This window comes from Eptatretus burgeri, chromosome 6, assembly GCF_056783735.1.
Source record: "Eptatretus burgeri isolate ZD-2024b chromosome 6, Ebu_testis_v1, whole genome shotgun sequence".
NCBI classification, from domain to species: Eukaryota; Metazoa; Chordata; class Myxini; order Myxiniformes; family Myxinidae; genus Eptatretus; species Eptatretus burgeri.
The window spans coordinates 99,613,314-99,630,498 of NC_140966.1; the positions used below are offsets into that span (position 1 = coordinate 99,613,314).

The 17,185-nt window shown below is 41.8% G+C and overlaps 2 protein-coding genes across 4 annotated transcripts in view; one reads left to right on the forward strand and one right to left on the reverse strand.

The window, feature by feature from the left end:
- LOC147025443 (uncharacterized) overlaps positions 1 to 3,169 on the forward strand; it is a 57,084-nt gene extending 53,915 nt beyond the window's left edge. For all 3 annotated transcript variants that reach the window (XR_015059529.1, XM_085886438.1, XM_085886437.1), the window contains one exon: positions 2,873 to 3,169. Coding sequence is in view for 2 of the 3 variants with exons in the window: in XM_085886438.1 (XP_085742564.1) it covers positions 2,873 to 2,890 (18 nt within the window). In the remaining variant the exon portion in view is untranslated. The remainder of the gene's footprint in view (positions 1 to 2,872) is intronic.
- The window catches only part of RNF11 (ring finger protein 11), a 30,883-nt gene that overhangs the window by 1,184 nt on the left and 12,514 nt on the right, over positions 1 to 17,185 (reverse strand). Inside the window, exon 2 of the mRNA XM_085886439.1 lies at positions 1,621 to 1,790. Coding sequence (XP_085742565.1) covers positions 1,621 to 1,790 — 170 coding nt within the window. The remainder of the gene's footprint in view (positions 1 to 1,620; positions 1,791 to 17,185) is intronic.

Consider the following 17,185-nt stretch of genomic DNA (forward strand, 5'->3'; position numbering starts at 1 on the left):
GTCGGAACATCTGTTTACAAGCACTGATCGTTGGTAGCCATTAAAGATCCCACAGCGAATTTGGTGAGGAGCAGGCGAGTTATCGTCAGCATCCTGAACAAATTACAAAATCGTGCCGTGACCGACTGCTGTGAAGGCACGGAAAACCACCCAGCATAATGGATGATATCAACAGGACGTTGATTGAGCTTTGCTAACCAGAATGAGAATCAAGGAATGCCTGGTGTTGGCTTCATGGTTAGGGTGGTGGGCTTGGGATCTTTTCCAAACATAATCCCCATCTTTTGACCACGTCTTCCAGTGGATGTCAACTTTCCCTGCTGGTCATCTGAGCAAAAATCCCAATTCCAATTCTACAGCCTAAATGCCCTCCAGGGTACAGATGGAGTCACACGTGACCAAGTGGAGCATTCACGTAAACAGCTCAATACAATTGAAACATTTTCTTTTCTGCAAGGCCATGGAATCAGCTATAACTGCATGGTGTGGTCTCAACTTGGCAGTTAGGAGGTCCCACAATTAGGTGGTGGGAGTGCGACAGGCTGTGGTGTTGTGTGCGGTCGAGAAGTTGGCGAGGTCAAGGGTGTCATGTGATCTGTCCTTCCACCAAGCACAACAAAGTGCCAGTTTAAAAAAATATCTGTGTCTCACCCCATCCCTGTACTAGGACAGTTTATTTGTTGTTCCCTCACAGGAGGGGGGCACCAAATGGTCTTCCATGGTCGTCAAGGGTCTCCAGCCTCTTGGCTGACTGAATCTTGGCCATCCTCCCAGCAGATCCCTTTCCAACCATAACTGACATGGGGGTAGGGAGTGAAGGGCATGGCATAGCAGAGCATCCATCTTCTCTTCTCTCCTCTCCTCTCCTCTCCTCTCCTCTCCTCTCCTCTCCTCTCCTCTCCTCTCCTCTCCTCTTCTCTTCCTCTCTCTCTCCTCTCCTCTCCTCTCCCTCTCCCTCTCCCTCTCCCTCTCCCTCTCCCTCTCCCTCTCCCTCTCCCTCTCCCTCTCCCTCTCCCTCTCCCTCTCCCTCTCCCTCTCCCTCTCCCTCTCCTCCTCCTCCTCCTCTCTCTCTCTCTCTCTCTCTCTCTCTCTCTCTCTCTCTCTCTCTCTCTCTCTCTCTCTCTCTCTCTCTCTCTCTCTCTCTCTCTCTCTCTCTCTCTCTCTCTCTCTCTCTCTCTCTCTCTCTCTCTCTCTCTCTCCTCCCGCCCTCCAAGAGAACCTGCACGTCCTGTGGCTGATGTTTTTTACTCTGGATGATGTTTTTAATGACGTCAATGCCCATAAATCATCACATTTATGGAGTAATTCTTTCCTCAAAGCCGACTTGCTATGGCAGCCATAATGGCTGCCTGCCTAAACACAAGCACAAAATAAATGAAAAAAAAAACATTACTTATGTGACTACTGTACAATAGCGAGGCCCTCATTATAAATGTTAAATCTTCACCAACATCAATACCAGAAATACCTTTACACAATACAAAGGACACCATTAAACTAACTTTATAAAAACACCCCACATCTTCATCAGACTTTCCAGATGTTAGACATGGTCAATGATGATCACCTCCCCAAGTAATCTGACTGATTCTCAATGAAACATCCTCACTCTGAACTTACTCGCGATTGCGCTTCTCTCCTCCATCCTTGCCAGGATCATAGACTCCCCGTGGAAGGTGCTGGATAAGGCCCAGTCGTTGAGCAATACGCACTTGCTCCTCCTCAGTCAACTGTGTGGCAAGCCTTGACTGGGTGGGTGTTGGGTGGTACACCGGTACTCCTGTATCCTCCTGAAAGGAATAAACTCAATGTTGCAATCCAAAAAGCAAACAAGTAAACACGCAATTAATCAGTTAAAATAATAAATAACATGGGGGTGGGGGGTGGGGTGAGAAGTGAGTGATCATCATCACACAATGCTCCTTCTCCTCCTCCTTCATATGCAGCACAAGGCTGCAGGTGGAATCATTGGTTGAGGGTGCAGTGATGCCGCTGATGCCATGCGCCTATTACAAGTACACTGGTACTCATTTCGCCGACCTCGCAAGGATGACAGGCTGAATCAACCCCACCTGGTGTTAATTCAATGGACAGGGGCTCAAACTCAGGATCCGAAGATCCCAAGCTAGTCACCCCAACTGCGAAGCCAACACCAGTGTTTACACAGTGCTCAACGACTTGTAATACAAATTAAAATAATTACCCTGCATAGGCCGTGGTACAGGATGCAGTAAAGGGCGTCACGCTTTCCGGATTACAAGGTGAAGTGATTCCAGTACTTCCCAGAAAGGTCTGTTCGGTATTCACAGCAATGCAGCTTCATTTATGAGGTTGCACCACTCTCAAGACATCATTGAACTGTACTTCAATAAAATTGAAATCGGTTTTCTACTGCTTTTGTCGACAAGCGGTGTCATCATGTGACTGCCAAGGGTGAGGGTTCATAAACAGATCTCCATTGCTGTGTGTTATCCAGTTGCATCTGCTGGAATTGCAGCCCCAGAATGCAACATCTGCAACGATTAATGTGATTTACTTTGCATTGTTTGTGATTATATTACTAGAATGGAGCTTTGGCGTATGTGTGAATGGATTCATCATCCACGACTCCGAAAGGATTTGACCGAGGAAGTGGAAATGTTCAGAGATTAACGAGTTCACCCTGAAGTTGTGCCTGTGCAAGTTCCGTTTGCTTTCATCAAGTTTTGAAAAACATTTTTTGCCCATCTTGACATTTCCTTCCTTTGGAGGGGATGGCTGCAATTGGAATTATCCGAGCGAAATAACCACGTGTTATATATGAACATAAGCAGTACGTAAGTTTTTGCTTCGCTTCATATACTTAAACAGGGTTTTTTTTTATTATTTTCAGGAGCTATCAAGGCAGTGATCCGGTGCCTATACACCGCCCAGATAAAGGAATGTGCCAGAAGAACGCGTTGCGTGCTTGGAACAAGATCACCTGCAGCGTGGGTACTCTGCGAGCCAATACAATAAATTGCACTGTTTTATATCGGTGTAAACCTGAATATTCTCAGGTATTGAAGAATGCAATGAATGCCGTATTTCTCTGTTTCCTTTTTGTTTCACACCAACCAACCTAGAACAAGATTGTTATCGTACAACACATTGTTAGGTTTCAATAAATGTAAAAGATTTCAGAAGATCATTCTGTCTTGGTATGTTTTGTTGGAATGGTGTTGAGCTGTGTGTACAGCTGTGCAGTGTCATGTGTGATGAGGACAGACTCAGGTCTGTTCCAATAAAACAGCATTTCCTCAAAGGGAAGGATCTGCTCGGTTTGGTACATAAAAAGTCGATAACAAATTTACGCTGGTTGTTTCATTCATATGCAAATGACATGCAAGTCATAGACGTGTGAGAACAACACTGCAGCCTCTTTAAGAAGACCTTTGTCATTTAATGCAGAGTTCCCTTTCAGAATCAACGTTCATGGTTGTCTGACTGTCTGGCACAGGCAATTTTGTCTGCGAGACAGGTTTTTTCAAAAAAAACCTCAGTAAACCTGCCCGAAGCGCAGGTCAATTTTACCACCCAGAAGTTCAATAAACTTTCCCACATCTTATTCTCGAACACAGTTTCTTTTTGTGTAAACCCACAGTGGTGAGTAGCGATGAAGAGGATCTTTTTCGACCCGACCACCTCTGCACGCTGGCAAAAATTTTCAGAGAAACATAATGGCATCACCCCACAAAAGCTCACCGTATGATGGGATGATAAAATCATGGCTGGAAAAAAGGCTTCACATTGAGCCCTATCTTTTTTGGTAAAATCGTGGAATTAACTTTTCAGAATCGAAAAGGCAGTGCAATTACATCCTTTATGGGAAGGTGCACTCTTTAGGATGGAAGAACATAGGACTTTAAAAATGGACAAGTTCTGGTTTGGTCGCTAAAGAATGTAGGACCACCATTTATGCCTGGTGTTGGCTTAATGGTTCGGGTGGTGGGCTCGGGATCCTCAGATCCTGAGTTCAAATCCCACTCGATTGTTGAATTAATACTAGGTTGGGTTGACTCTGCCTGTCATCCTTCCGAGGTCGACAAAATGAGTGCCAGCTTGCTGGTATCCTGTGTTGAAGTGGCGACCCGTCCAGGATTGTGCCCACTTGCCAAGGAGACTGTTTGGGCAGCACCAACGCTCTGCACAGAGTATGATCCCAATGGATGGATGGATGGATGGATGGACCACCATTTGCCTGTGAACTTTAAAAAATAAAATAAAATCACTTGATACCTTTCTGCTTATGGACATTACAAAAAAAAAAACAGAATTGCAATATCTTGTCTTTGGTTGCAGGACATTAAATTGTGCAGATATTTTGTTCCCGTTTTCATTTTTTTCCAGCTCTTATAATAGAAAAGATAATATACGAGATGTTAAAAAAGAAGGAACGTGTACAGTAATAGATCACTTGTTGTTCACAGGGAGCGTTCCTGAAAAAGAGAGTGCTGGTCGAAAACGCGCTTAAAGGGGTCATTTATCCCATTACATTGTTGAGATGGAGATGCGTTCTTAGGCACGAGTGGTATTTGAGGACTTCATTGGGGTATCAGTTCTCGCTCTAATAATAATAATAATACAGATGGTAAACATATTATTGTATAAATAAAAGGAATAATTTTTTTATTTTAATAACATCAGTAAGTATGAAGAAAAACATAAAATATGTACAAACATCAATACAAAGAATAATTGCCGTCGCTGCTACTCTGCTCCGACTCTTCATACAAGGCAGCGGTGGGAGACGAGGTGGGATGAGGCTCATCCTGCTGCAAAACGATGGAAGAGGAAACAGCACTGATTGCCTCGGATGATATGCATACAGTCCACACAATGACGACGGTGCGTTTACTCGGCGAACGCTGTGTGTTATGGATTTTCTTAATTTTATTTTTTTTGTAAACATTTTCTCCAGGACAAAGAGCTCTATAACAAATCGGCATTCTTCAGGGCAGTTAAGCAAGCAATTACTGTATAGATGGCTCAACCACTCGACGGTGGTCGGGTTTTGGATGCCTGGTCGGGTACCCTCAAAATAGCAAAATGAACATCAATTTTGACCCCAAACTTATGATATCCATGATCGGAGTGACAAGGTTTTAAAAAAAATAAGTCTGGAGACGGCGATGGTTCACGAGCAATGTACACGGTTCGCCTTTTTTATTTTTTGACCTTCGAGGGGACGCCACGGGCAAACTGGCGGCAATCGGGAAAAACGTAAATGATGAAAGTTGTACTCGACGGGCACTACAGTCAACCCCCGCTTCATTGCGGTTCACCTATCGCTCCCCCGGTTCATCACGGGTTTTCCCTTGGAACCTAATTAATTTTTTCTGCGGATTCCCCCGGTACATCACGGTGATAATATGTAAAATATAAATTATTTAAGCAATAAATTATAACGCGTGGTGCTCGACCAGTCACACAACGCACGAGACAAAGTTTCGCTTGTGAACTTCGAATATTTTCTACGTTTTTTTCTCCCAGCCCCACGATGCCGCCCCTGCACCTTCTAAGGCTTCTGGCAAGGAACCGAAGCGCCAGAGGAAGGTCCTGACGCTCCAGGAGAAGGTTAAGGTAAAGGTGCTCGATATATGCTTCGGGAAGGAAAAAGGTTTGCCGCCGTTGGACGAGCACTGCTCATACCCAGCACCTCAAAACCGACCAGACCAGACTAGTCGATCTCAGGCACCTCAAACCCAATCACTCCCAAACCGACCAGACCAGACGAGTCGATTTTTTGGGGAGGCGTCCATTCATCGCGGATTTTCACTTCGCACGGGGAGTTTTGGAACGTAACCCCCGCGAAAAACGGGGGATTACAGTACTTGCATACCAACTTTCATTTGAAACAGTTGAAAACCCAAGGAGCTAGATGCCTAATTTATTGATTTTTTTTGACATTTTCTAAATTCGTGACCTTGTGACCTTGACACGAAAATGAAAAATCGAGCTCCGTGGGGATATGCAGGTGCCATTGGGCTAACCAAATACCGAAACCTCTGCCAGATTCGACAAACCCCCTCGGAGAAGATGCAACTTGAAATCAGCTACCCCCTAAAAACGCATGTTTTTTGGGCGTGGCTCCGCCCATAATGGGCACAGCATGTCCATTCTCCGGAAAACACAACTAGATCATGATATAAACCTCCCACCCAAATTTTATCAAGATCAGATCAAAACCCACGGAGCTGTGCTCAGGACAGACAGACAGACACACACCCATAACTAATATAGTGGTCACTTACTGACTCGTGAACCAACACTTTGTATGATTAAATATCAACAAATGTAGAGGCACTATTAATAATTCTCAAACGCTTTTTTTGTATCAAACATAGTCAAGGCAGTGGAAGAGCTAGCGAGCACACTGAACGGATCAGGACGTAACAGACAAAAACAGGACGCAAAACATTCATGCATGGGGTAGACAAATGGATACAGAAGGAAATTCCAGGGAGGGAAAACTGGACAAATGGAAGGAGGAGGCATTTCAGTGGGGTTCGCGAGGGTAGAAAAGATAATGGTTTTGAATTGGGGACGATCTGAGATGGTGATAAACAGCTGTCGTGAAGACCTGGAGGTTAGAATGAGATTGAATAGGATGTAAAAGTTGATTCTGCAGGCAGCAAAAAAGAGGAACAAATGAGTGGAGGTGAGCAGTGATCCTGTATTTAGATAGTTTCACCAGAAGGGGGTTGATGGTAGACCATGCGAGTCCTGCTGAAAACTGGAGGGGGAGGTCAAAGCATGGAAAGAGCACAGGGTGCAAGACCAGAAAAGGGGCAGTGGAAGACAGAGCCAACTGACCTGTCTGCGATGGCGAAGTGATAGGCCCATAGACTCAGCTTCATCACCGGAGATTCCAATAATCTTGAAGGCCATGGTTTCCACAGCATCAAGCTGAGCAAGATGTGAGGCAGGGAATGCAGCCCAGAGGGGAGAGCAGTACTCTATGAAGTTGCAGATGAAAGCTTTGGAGGTGGATAAGAGTTCAAGTGTACCAAGGAAGAACTTTGTACAATGGAGGATGTGCAGTTGGCGGCTGGCTTTGGAATCCAACTTTGAAATGTGGTTTGCCCAAGAACTATCATGGCTGATGGCGAGACCCAGATGTTTTCATGAATGAACTTCCTCAAGTGGATTGTTCAGAAAGTCGATAGGAGGGTTTGCCAGATGGTCTCTGATACCATGGAAAGTCATCTTCTTTTCCTCTGCGAAGCCTCCACATTATACTGTACCATTGTACGCCCAACCGACAGATCAGCAGCAGTTATGGCTTCTCTCTATGCTGACCTGTGAAGAAGTCTTTTAACCCTTCAATTTTCACCCTGTCTCTCCACGACTAACAAAATATTTACTGGCAAAGATTTGCAGTGATTACACGAGAGGGCCTATTGCTAATTAACAGTCATGAATACATTAGGAAACCATGGCAGTAGTACAAGTACTCAAAATTAACTTTCTTTTAACTTTCACAAATCAATCAACTGACAGGTACTCATTATTTTACCAATTCTCTTCGTCCTTAATTTACAAGATAAAGAGTTCTCCAAAATCTAAAAGCTTCAAAGATAGGTAAGGATAGATTCTCCCTCCACCTCAAACACCCACAAGACTCCCCAATAAAACTGATCATTCAATTATTTCCTGGAAAACTCCCCAATAAAACCCGATTAAATTCTTTCCTGGAAAAAACCCGAATAAAACCCAATCATTAAATTATTTCCTGGAAAACTCCCCAATAAAACCCAATCATTAAATTATTTCCTGCAAAATTCCCCAACAAAACACGATGATTAAATTATTTCCGAGAAAACTCCCCAATACAACCGATCATTGAAATATTTCCTGCAAAATTCCCCAATAGAACCGATCATTAAATAATTTCCTGCAAAATTCCGCAATAAAACCCGATCATTAAATTATTTCCTGGAAAACTCCCCAATAAAACCGATTAAATTACTTCCTGCAAAATTCCCCAATAAAACCCGATCATCAAATTATTTCCTGGAAAACTCCCCAATAAAACCGATTAAATTACTTCCTGCAAAATTCCCCAATAAAACTGATCATTAAATTATTTCCTGCAAAATTCCTCAATAAAACCCGATCATTAAATTATTTCCCAGAAAACTCCCCAATAAAACCGATCATTAAATTATTTCCTGGAAAACTCCCCAATAAAACCGATCATTAAATTATTTCCTGGAAAACTCCACAATCTCCCCCTACCGAGTGCAGCCTGTGGCTGCTGGTTGCATTATTGGTTGGGACGCGGCTATGCCGCTGATGCAGTGTCCCCCTTACCAGTCCACCGGTACTCATTTTGCCGACCTCGGAAGGATGACAGGCTGAGTCAACCTCCTGGTGTATATTAATTCAGCGGCCAACGGGGCTTGAACTCAGGACTCCAGGATCCCAAGCCGCCACCCTAACCACTAAGCCAACACCAGGAACTCCCCAATAAAACCGATCATTAAATTATTTCCTGGAAAACTCCCCAATAAAACCCAATCATGAAATTATTTCCCGCAAAACTCCCCAATAAAACCCGATCATTAAAATATATCGTGGAAAATCCCCCAATAAAACCGATCATTGAATTATTTCCGAGAAAACTCCCCAATAAAACCCGATCATTAAAATATATCGTGGAAAATCCCCCAATAAAACCGATCATTAAATTATTTCCTGGAAAACTCCCAATAAAACTTATCAATAAATTATTTCCTGCAAAATTCCCCAATACAACCGATCATTAAATTATTTCCTGAAAAACTCCCCAATAAAACCCGATCATTAAACTATATCCAAGAAAATTCCCCAATACAACCGATCATTGGCGCAAGGATTGTCATCATGTGAGATAAACAACAGCTGCCCCCTGCTCGTAGGGTGGAATTTTAAATGGACCCATTATACCAGTATTCCAAAAAAAATAATAATAATAATTTAAAAATAATAACAACAATAATAATTATAATAATAATAATCGGAATGAAAAATAAAAATGGGTCGATATACCGAGCTGTGATACCAACAATGAAGAAGCCGAAGAAAGGTGTTTACAATATTTAAATACCGTACATGGACTACAGTACATGATTTTAAAAGCTTTGATGGACTTGACTACACCTGCAACAGTGGAACGTATAACATCAAGATGTACGAGGAGGGAGGGACAGAAAGTTTTAACTTTTAACCATGAACATCGGAACACCAAAAAAGCAATCGCGTTTTTCTTTGCCCTCGTGGCTGTTTTTAAATCAATTGCCAATTAGTTATTTATATGAATCGGGTGTGCTTTAGAAAGCCTGTGCTGATTACCGACATGGAGATCTGCGATGGTTTCATCGGTACAACAGTGATACTGGTATGAAGCGATACCGGAAGTCATATCCGTACAGCAATCTGCAATAACATATACCGGTACAACAGCAATACCGGTATGAAGCGATACCAGTGTAGTCATACCGGTACAGCGATCCGCAATAGTCACATGGCGATCTGCGATAGCGATACTCGCATGTGCCGATTATAAATATTGATCTCACTTTCAAACAAGTTGAAGTTGGAAATAACCCTCATCATTGGGGGGGGGGGAAGCTCCATGTGGGAATACTTTGAAAAATTACCGTGTGTCAGTGATGTGTAAGTCATATATGAATACGTTAATGTGCCATTGGAACACTGCGTTTAAAAAAAAATTATTATTATATTAATACTGATATACTGGTATGGCCCACCTGTATATCAATATCAGAAAAAAATCAATGCTGACAGAACCTATGCCAGAAGCAACAGGATTTAAGGTGCCAGTGATTCACCTTTCACCTCAACACCCATTCGTGAAAACAACTCAACCAGGAGAAGACCAGTGCAAAGTCAGACTGTCAGAGGCTGTTTGAGATGCTGAGCCATTGGACTATTTTACACCTTGAGAGCTTATCCTCAATGTCACTCTGTGGCATCACAGTTCATAGGAGTTAAATAAATATATACACACACACATACATACATACATACATACATAATCATGGAGCAAGCTTGCAGACTGAAAGCAAATACTGGGGTGAATCCAATGTGCAAAAGTAAAATTATAAGCTTTGTTATATTTGATAATGTGCATTGTGAAAGATATATATATATACACACACACACACGAGACGATGCGTGAGAGCCTGATGTTGGTGCAGTGGTTAGGGCAGTGGCTTGGGATCCAAAAGGTCATGAGTTCAAGCCCCGTTGGGCCACTAAATTAATACACCAGGGGGTTGACTCAGCCTGTCATCCTTCCGAGGTCGGCGAAATGAGTACCAGTGTACTGGGCCGGTGTATACCCCGGTTAAAATAGGTGTACCATATCCCTGTGTCGTAAGAGGCGACCAGGGTTGCGTCAGGAAGGGCATCCGGCGTAAAACATGTGCCAAATCACTATGCGGATCATACGGATGATCCGCTGTGGCAACCCCGAAGAGGAGCAGCCGAAAGAAGAAGAAGAAGATACTAGACGATGCGTGAACCCGTTGGGTTCCCATTGTGACAGCGGTTGATAAAAAAAATCATTTCAAAAAAAAGAAAAAGATAGCTCCAGCGAACTATACCGCTGAAGTTGTTTGCATTGATCAAATAATCCCGAAGAGTACTTGACTGAATCGGAAATTGATTTTTTTAATAAATTTTTTCATTGCCCGATGTGAACGAAGCTTGATATTGTGCGTCAATATGAAAAAATATACCATCAGAGATGGGGAATCCCCCACCATTGAATGAAAAAGGTCATACATATTCCAGATAATGAGGGAGGTGAATTGGAAACAAGACATCATTTGGTCATCATCTCGAAAAAGTTCCCCAGGGGTGAGGAACGTAGTAACCAAATATAATTGAAACCAGATAAGCTGTTTTCCACGTATTACAAAAAACATGTTTTGAAGATGGCCGCCCCAGTCGGCCATCTTGGATCCGGCCACGCCCAAAATCAATAGGGTTCTTCCTTTTCAGGTGGTACAGGTGTGACTCAAATTTCAAATCGATATGGTGAACAGTTTATGAGTTATTGCACTCACAGCTATAAATGTTGACGCCCGGACGGACGGACAGCCGGACGGACAGCCGGATGACCTGGGTGACAACAATATCCCCCTTCCGCCATACGGCGGGAGATAAAAACAAAATGGAGAAAAGAAAGTCGAATAAATTATTATGCGTAATCTTCTAAACACAATTTTATTTATTAATGAACACAGTAGTATTAGATCAAAATGGCGATGTTGATTTTATGCTTAAAAATAAATCGTTCTTTGTCAATACTAAATGTTTGAGATATTAAAATAAAAAGATAGCTCCAGCGAACTATACCGCTGAGGTTGTTTGCATTGATCAAATTCTCCCAAAGAGTGCTTGACTGAATCAGGAATTGATTTTTTAATAATTTTTTTCATTGCCCGATTTGAATGAAACTTGATACTGGACACCGCAGAAGAATGGTGAGTAAGGTGAGCCGAAAATTTTTGTACTATCGTGTACAGTTTTGGCTGTATTTTGGAGACATACATACAAGATGAGAGTTTTAGTCATGTATGTATATATATATATATATATATATATATATATATATATATATATATATATATATTGTTATATATTGTTAAGGAAATGGCCCTCAATGGGACTATCAAGTATAGGATTAGCTCAAATCCCCCATTAAATGCCTTATTTAGATCGGTCATTTGGTATAAGGGACGATATGTGTGTGTCAAGAGGTGTAACAGACTGTTTTTTTATGTTCATACGGTGGTGAAACGAGAGATGATTCTTCTTCCTCTCCTGTACGAACGAGAGAGGAGTTGCCTAGAGCGAGAGGTGTGGCCAGGACAGGAAGTGACGCGAAGGGGCAGGGCCTTTGGTCAGTTGGTCGCCGAGAGAAGCGAGAAAAGAAATCAGGAACAAAAGATCGGTGTGTGGAAATAGTGGCGCTCGAAGTGTGCTCGTGTTTGGAAGCGAGCGGAAAAAGGGACCTCGTGGACAGGTTCAGTCTTGGAGTTTGGACGAGCGTCAGTCTCGAGGGTGCTCGGGTTTTCGGAGGCCACGAGCACCGAAAAGTGAGCTCTGAGTTTGGAGAACGGCAGTCGCTGAGGGGAGAAAGTGCTGTGTGTGAAGAACAGCCGGGTTCTCGAGGCGGCCTGCACGTCGGTGATTCAACCGAGAGAGGAGCTGAGAGGACGAAGCGGGAGTCGGGCTTCGAGGCGGGAAGGCCGGAGAGGAGACGCCGAACCTTCGGACGGTCCTTACTCACCTTACGGCTCCTCACGTTGTTGATCCACCTGTGGAACTCAGACCTCAATTTGGGCCTTGTCTGGAGAACAGGCCAGGCCTGGATTTGTGTGCTGAACCCGGGAGAGAGGTCGGTGGTCTCCCATTGTCGACATTGCGTGGAGCCAGAACATGCTGAGGAGAACGTGCGCACGCGGTGACTAAAGCAGGAAACGTGCTGCACGGCGCGTTCGAGCTGGGAGTTTGAACCCGTGGACACCACCGCTTGCTTGCTACGAGCGCCATTCGTGCTTTTTGGACGCTTTCCTCTCGTCCATGAGCCATCACCAAGTACTCTGTCTGCATGCATGCTGTTTGTCTGTCCGTTTTGTCTGCACGTGTTGTATAAGGCATATTTCGTAGTGATCCCCTCGAAACCTTTAGCTGTGGTTCCCTAGTTAAGAAAGGGTTGAGGTTTGTTAATAAAAACCATTGTCGTGTTTATTGCTGGTGTTGTGATCCCTGATGTTCCCCAATAAATCTGGTTAATTCTTATGAAGTTGCCGCTATGGATTAATGTGTGTCGCGTCGAAGAACGATCCGTTCGATTGGCATATAAAACCAAAAGTGGTTACAGACTGGTGGACTCCGCTCGGTCTCTGACAAAACCGGTCTGTAACCAGGGGTTCTATCTCCCCAACTGGTAAGGTTCAGGATTACGTTGGTATCATGATTGAAGATGCGTGACCCGAGGCCTGTGCCGAGCCGGCCGGCGTTATAGACTCCCGGAGACGGCGGTGGCGAGGCTGGCACCGAGGACCGGGTCAGATTCTCGCCACCCTGGATCCGCAACAATATATATATATATATATATATATATATATACATACATATATATATATATATATATACATATACATATATATATATATATATATAATATATAATATATATAATATATATATAATTAATATATATATATATAATATATATATATATATATATAATATATATATATATATATATATATATATATATATATATATATATATATATATACATATACATATATATATATATATATATATATATATATATATATATATATATATATATATATATATATATATATATATATATATATATATATATATATATATATATATATATATATATATATATATATATATATATATATATACACACACACACACACACGTATGTATATGATAACGTGGATTGGACTTGCATTCTGTGCTTGCAAGCAGCTAAATAAATCAAGTAAATCAAGAATTAGTGATCAAAATGTGCTCTTTCTCTAGCAGTTTAAAGTTATTGTAATTTTTAGTATAAAGGGTCAAAAGTTAAGAAATAAAACTATTTATTTCCCATTTAACAGGTTGCTAGGCAATGCTAAGAGACAGAATTTATGATTTCAAGTCCAAGAAGCATTAAGTAGTGAAGCCTGGTGTTGGCTTCATGGTTATGCTCGCTGGCTTGAGATCTTAGGATCTTGAATTTGAGTCCCTCTAAATCCGTTAAATAACACCAGGTGGGTTGACTCAGCCTGTCTTCCTTCTGTCAAAATGAGTACCAGCCTACTGGAAACAGAGGGGCAGCAGAGCAGCAGAGCCATGCTCCCAGCAATGATGCAACCAGCAGCCACAGGCTGCATACGAAATAATAACAATTAAGGGGTGGAAATGAAACTTATAAACTGAAGTCAAAAATGAATGGCATATTCTGGTACTAGTTGTTCCCACATTACACATCATTAACCACAGAACCTATTTGAGTTATCATCACATTAAGTTAACATCGTCCCTTTTTGCTACGTTCATTGAACTTATATTAGTAATGATTGTGTAATAGGCTGCTAGAGAGACAGCGGTTAGCATAACTCGATCAACGTCCTGCTGATTTCATCTCAATGTTCTACCTGTCCGCTGACGCAAATCGACACAAGCCTTCACCAGCAAGACTAGTTCTTCATTCTATCACCAATCCAGTTCGCGACTCTACCAGCCATAACCATCATTAACGGTCTTCTACATCGTGCCTTTTCAAATGCATTCTGACAAAAAAAAGACAACTTATACTACAACTATTGGACTTCCCTCATACATCGAAACAGAAACTGTAGAATAGAATTCCAATAATTTATTAAACATGACTTCCCCTTTCGTAAATCCATGCTGGACTGCCTTTAATTAAAATATACTGTGCTGTGTTTAAATGGTTACCCACCTGATCCCTCGGTAACATCTCAAACAACTTCCTAACAACTTACATTCAACTTATAGGTCTCTAGTTCTCCGATTCCCATCTTTTCATAAAATCCTACCATAATCAATACTCTTTTCCTTACCTTCTGAAGTTTTCCTGAACCATTTTCTGCTCTTCCATAATGAAATAAAATGTCTCCTTACAGCAGAGGCCCAATATTATTTGCTCGCTTTTATGAATTTTAAATGCAGCGATTTTTCAAAAGGAAACTAAACTTGCAAATTCAGTCAGCAGAAAGTCCACAATTGGCAAAAAACAACAATGTTGAAAGAGATTGGGACTTTGTGTAAGTATCACACAGCTCACCTGACACGATGCAGGTGTCCGCATTACATTTGTGACATCATTTTCTTACCAATACGTGTTTACAATATTAATGATTTACAGTTTATATCACATTTGAAAATCATGATTACTGGCCAAGGGGGGAATGAATGTGCTGCGTTTACGAAGGGACACCACGACCTGTATTTCCTGTTTTATTCATCAGCAGGGGCTACCCGGCGGTACATGGGGGAGGGGTGGGGGAGGGGGGATACCAGTTGCTGCCCAGTTGGGTGAGTTTTTCCCCGGCGGTGGTTTCGGGACATGTTGGACATTGAGAAGCTGCAGAGTTATTGACCTCATGATGGTTACCTTTTGCCTGTGAGCTGATGGCTTAAAACTTTGCCCAGATTCTGAAATACTACACCCAGAACTTGGGGCCTCTAGGTGCTACGGTTCGGCAATGAAAGAATAACGTACAAATGCACAAAACAAACACACAAACACTTAAAAAAACTATTTACAAGACTTGATGTTTAGCAATGTCAAAAGCGAACAATCACATTTTCACGTTTTTATTCTTACCTCCGCCACCAAAAGTGGATGGGCAGAGGTAATGTTTTTTCCCCCTATTTGTCTGTCTGTGCGAGCAGGTTATCTCAAAAAGTTATCGACGGATTCAGACAACTTGGTGGACAGGTTGGGTGTGTGACAAGGACGAATTGATAAGATTTTCATGAAGATCTGGATTCAGATCCGGCCTATCAGTGGATACAAAATGTAAACTGTTCAGCCTGGCGGAGGTATGCGCTCTACAGTGCCATTCCAGTGTTACAGCTGAGTTCATCCTGACCTCCACCTCCCATAGTTTATTTTTATATCTGAATCAATAATCAAACTGAGAGAACCATTTGCAAAGAGTAAAGAGTAAAGCAGAGTCGTTCAGCTGGGAGCATAAAATGATTTTTAAAAACCCTTCTTTAAACAGTGCAACTTTGATCCCAGACAGGTATTGAACAATTCTGCCATTCTGGTTGGCTTCATCATCAACATGTGTTACATTGAGGGAGAGGCTGCTTCTCATGAGGGATGTATATGGAAATGAATGCTCCCATAATTTCGTTCACAAGAGTAAGGTCTTGAGCTTATTCCATTGCCACAGGGGAGAGGGGATCCAGTTAATATGATAAATATGATAAGATGTTGAGTAGGAAGCTGATGATAATTTCAAGTAAAAAGGATTGAAATAGTATTGCAAGGCGAAGTCAGATTTTCCCATGACCACAAAGCCAAACTAAACATGTCACTCCGGACTGTTGTATATAGTTTCGGCCAGCGCCACATATTCTTCCCAACGACGTGCATGACCTAACGCCAATGGAATGAAACTTGTGTTTATGGCTTTGAAAATTATTTTGGAGGAAAAAAAAATTGATTCTTCATTCCTCATAACATGCAGGAAAAGGAAGAATTTTTTGTTTTGTTTTTAAAAGGTGTGCCCCATACTCTTTACAGAGAAGTCAGACGCAGACAAGTCATGAACATGTCCGTGGCAGAGAATAAGTGTCAAAAGCTTGCCACTCCACCAAAAGGCATTGCTAAAGCAGCTGGATGGAGCAGAATAGACCAAGAGGTCTTGTCATTAACTGTTCAGTTGGGGTCAGGTTTGAACCTGTAATCTTAGCATTGCAATTTACATTTGGTCAAACCAGAATCCCTGTGAGTAATTATGCATGTATACTGTGGTATGCTAATTGGGAAAAGCACACCCAACAACAACCAACATAAATGGATTACTAGTAGCACAGTATTTAATACTTCACAGTCTCAGGAACACTATCAGTCATTGAGGCCACATCACTATTTAATATCATTAAATATAAATTAATACTGAAACAAATAACAGCTTTGCTAATGAGGATCAGCTGTTGCTAGGCAGTTTGGCCCTTTATCTGCAGGCCAGCCAATCAAGGATGAGCTTTGGGGTTTGTCGGTGAGCCAATGAAAAAGGCTGAAGAAGTGACATTCTCTCATTGCTGTGTAAGGGAAACAGCATGAGAATATCATGGATGACTAATTTCCTATTTTAGGCAAAACCACCCCAAATTTAATTCACCACATCAGGAGAAAAGGGAGCAATTCTACAGTGCATGATATATATATATATATATATATATATATATATATATATATATATATATATATATATATATATATATATATATATATATATATAGACAGGGGGCTGCAAAAGTAGGTTTTCAGTAAGGATTATACCAGTATTACCAGTATTATAATAGTGGTGCTTGGATTCACTTAATACTAGAATTCATTTAATTCATTAAAATCATTA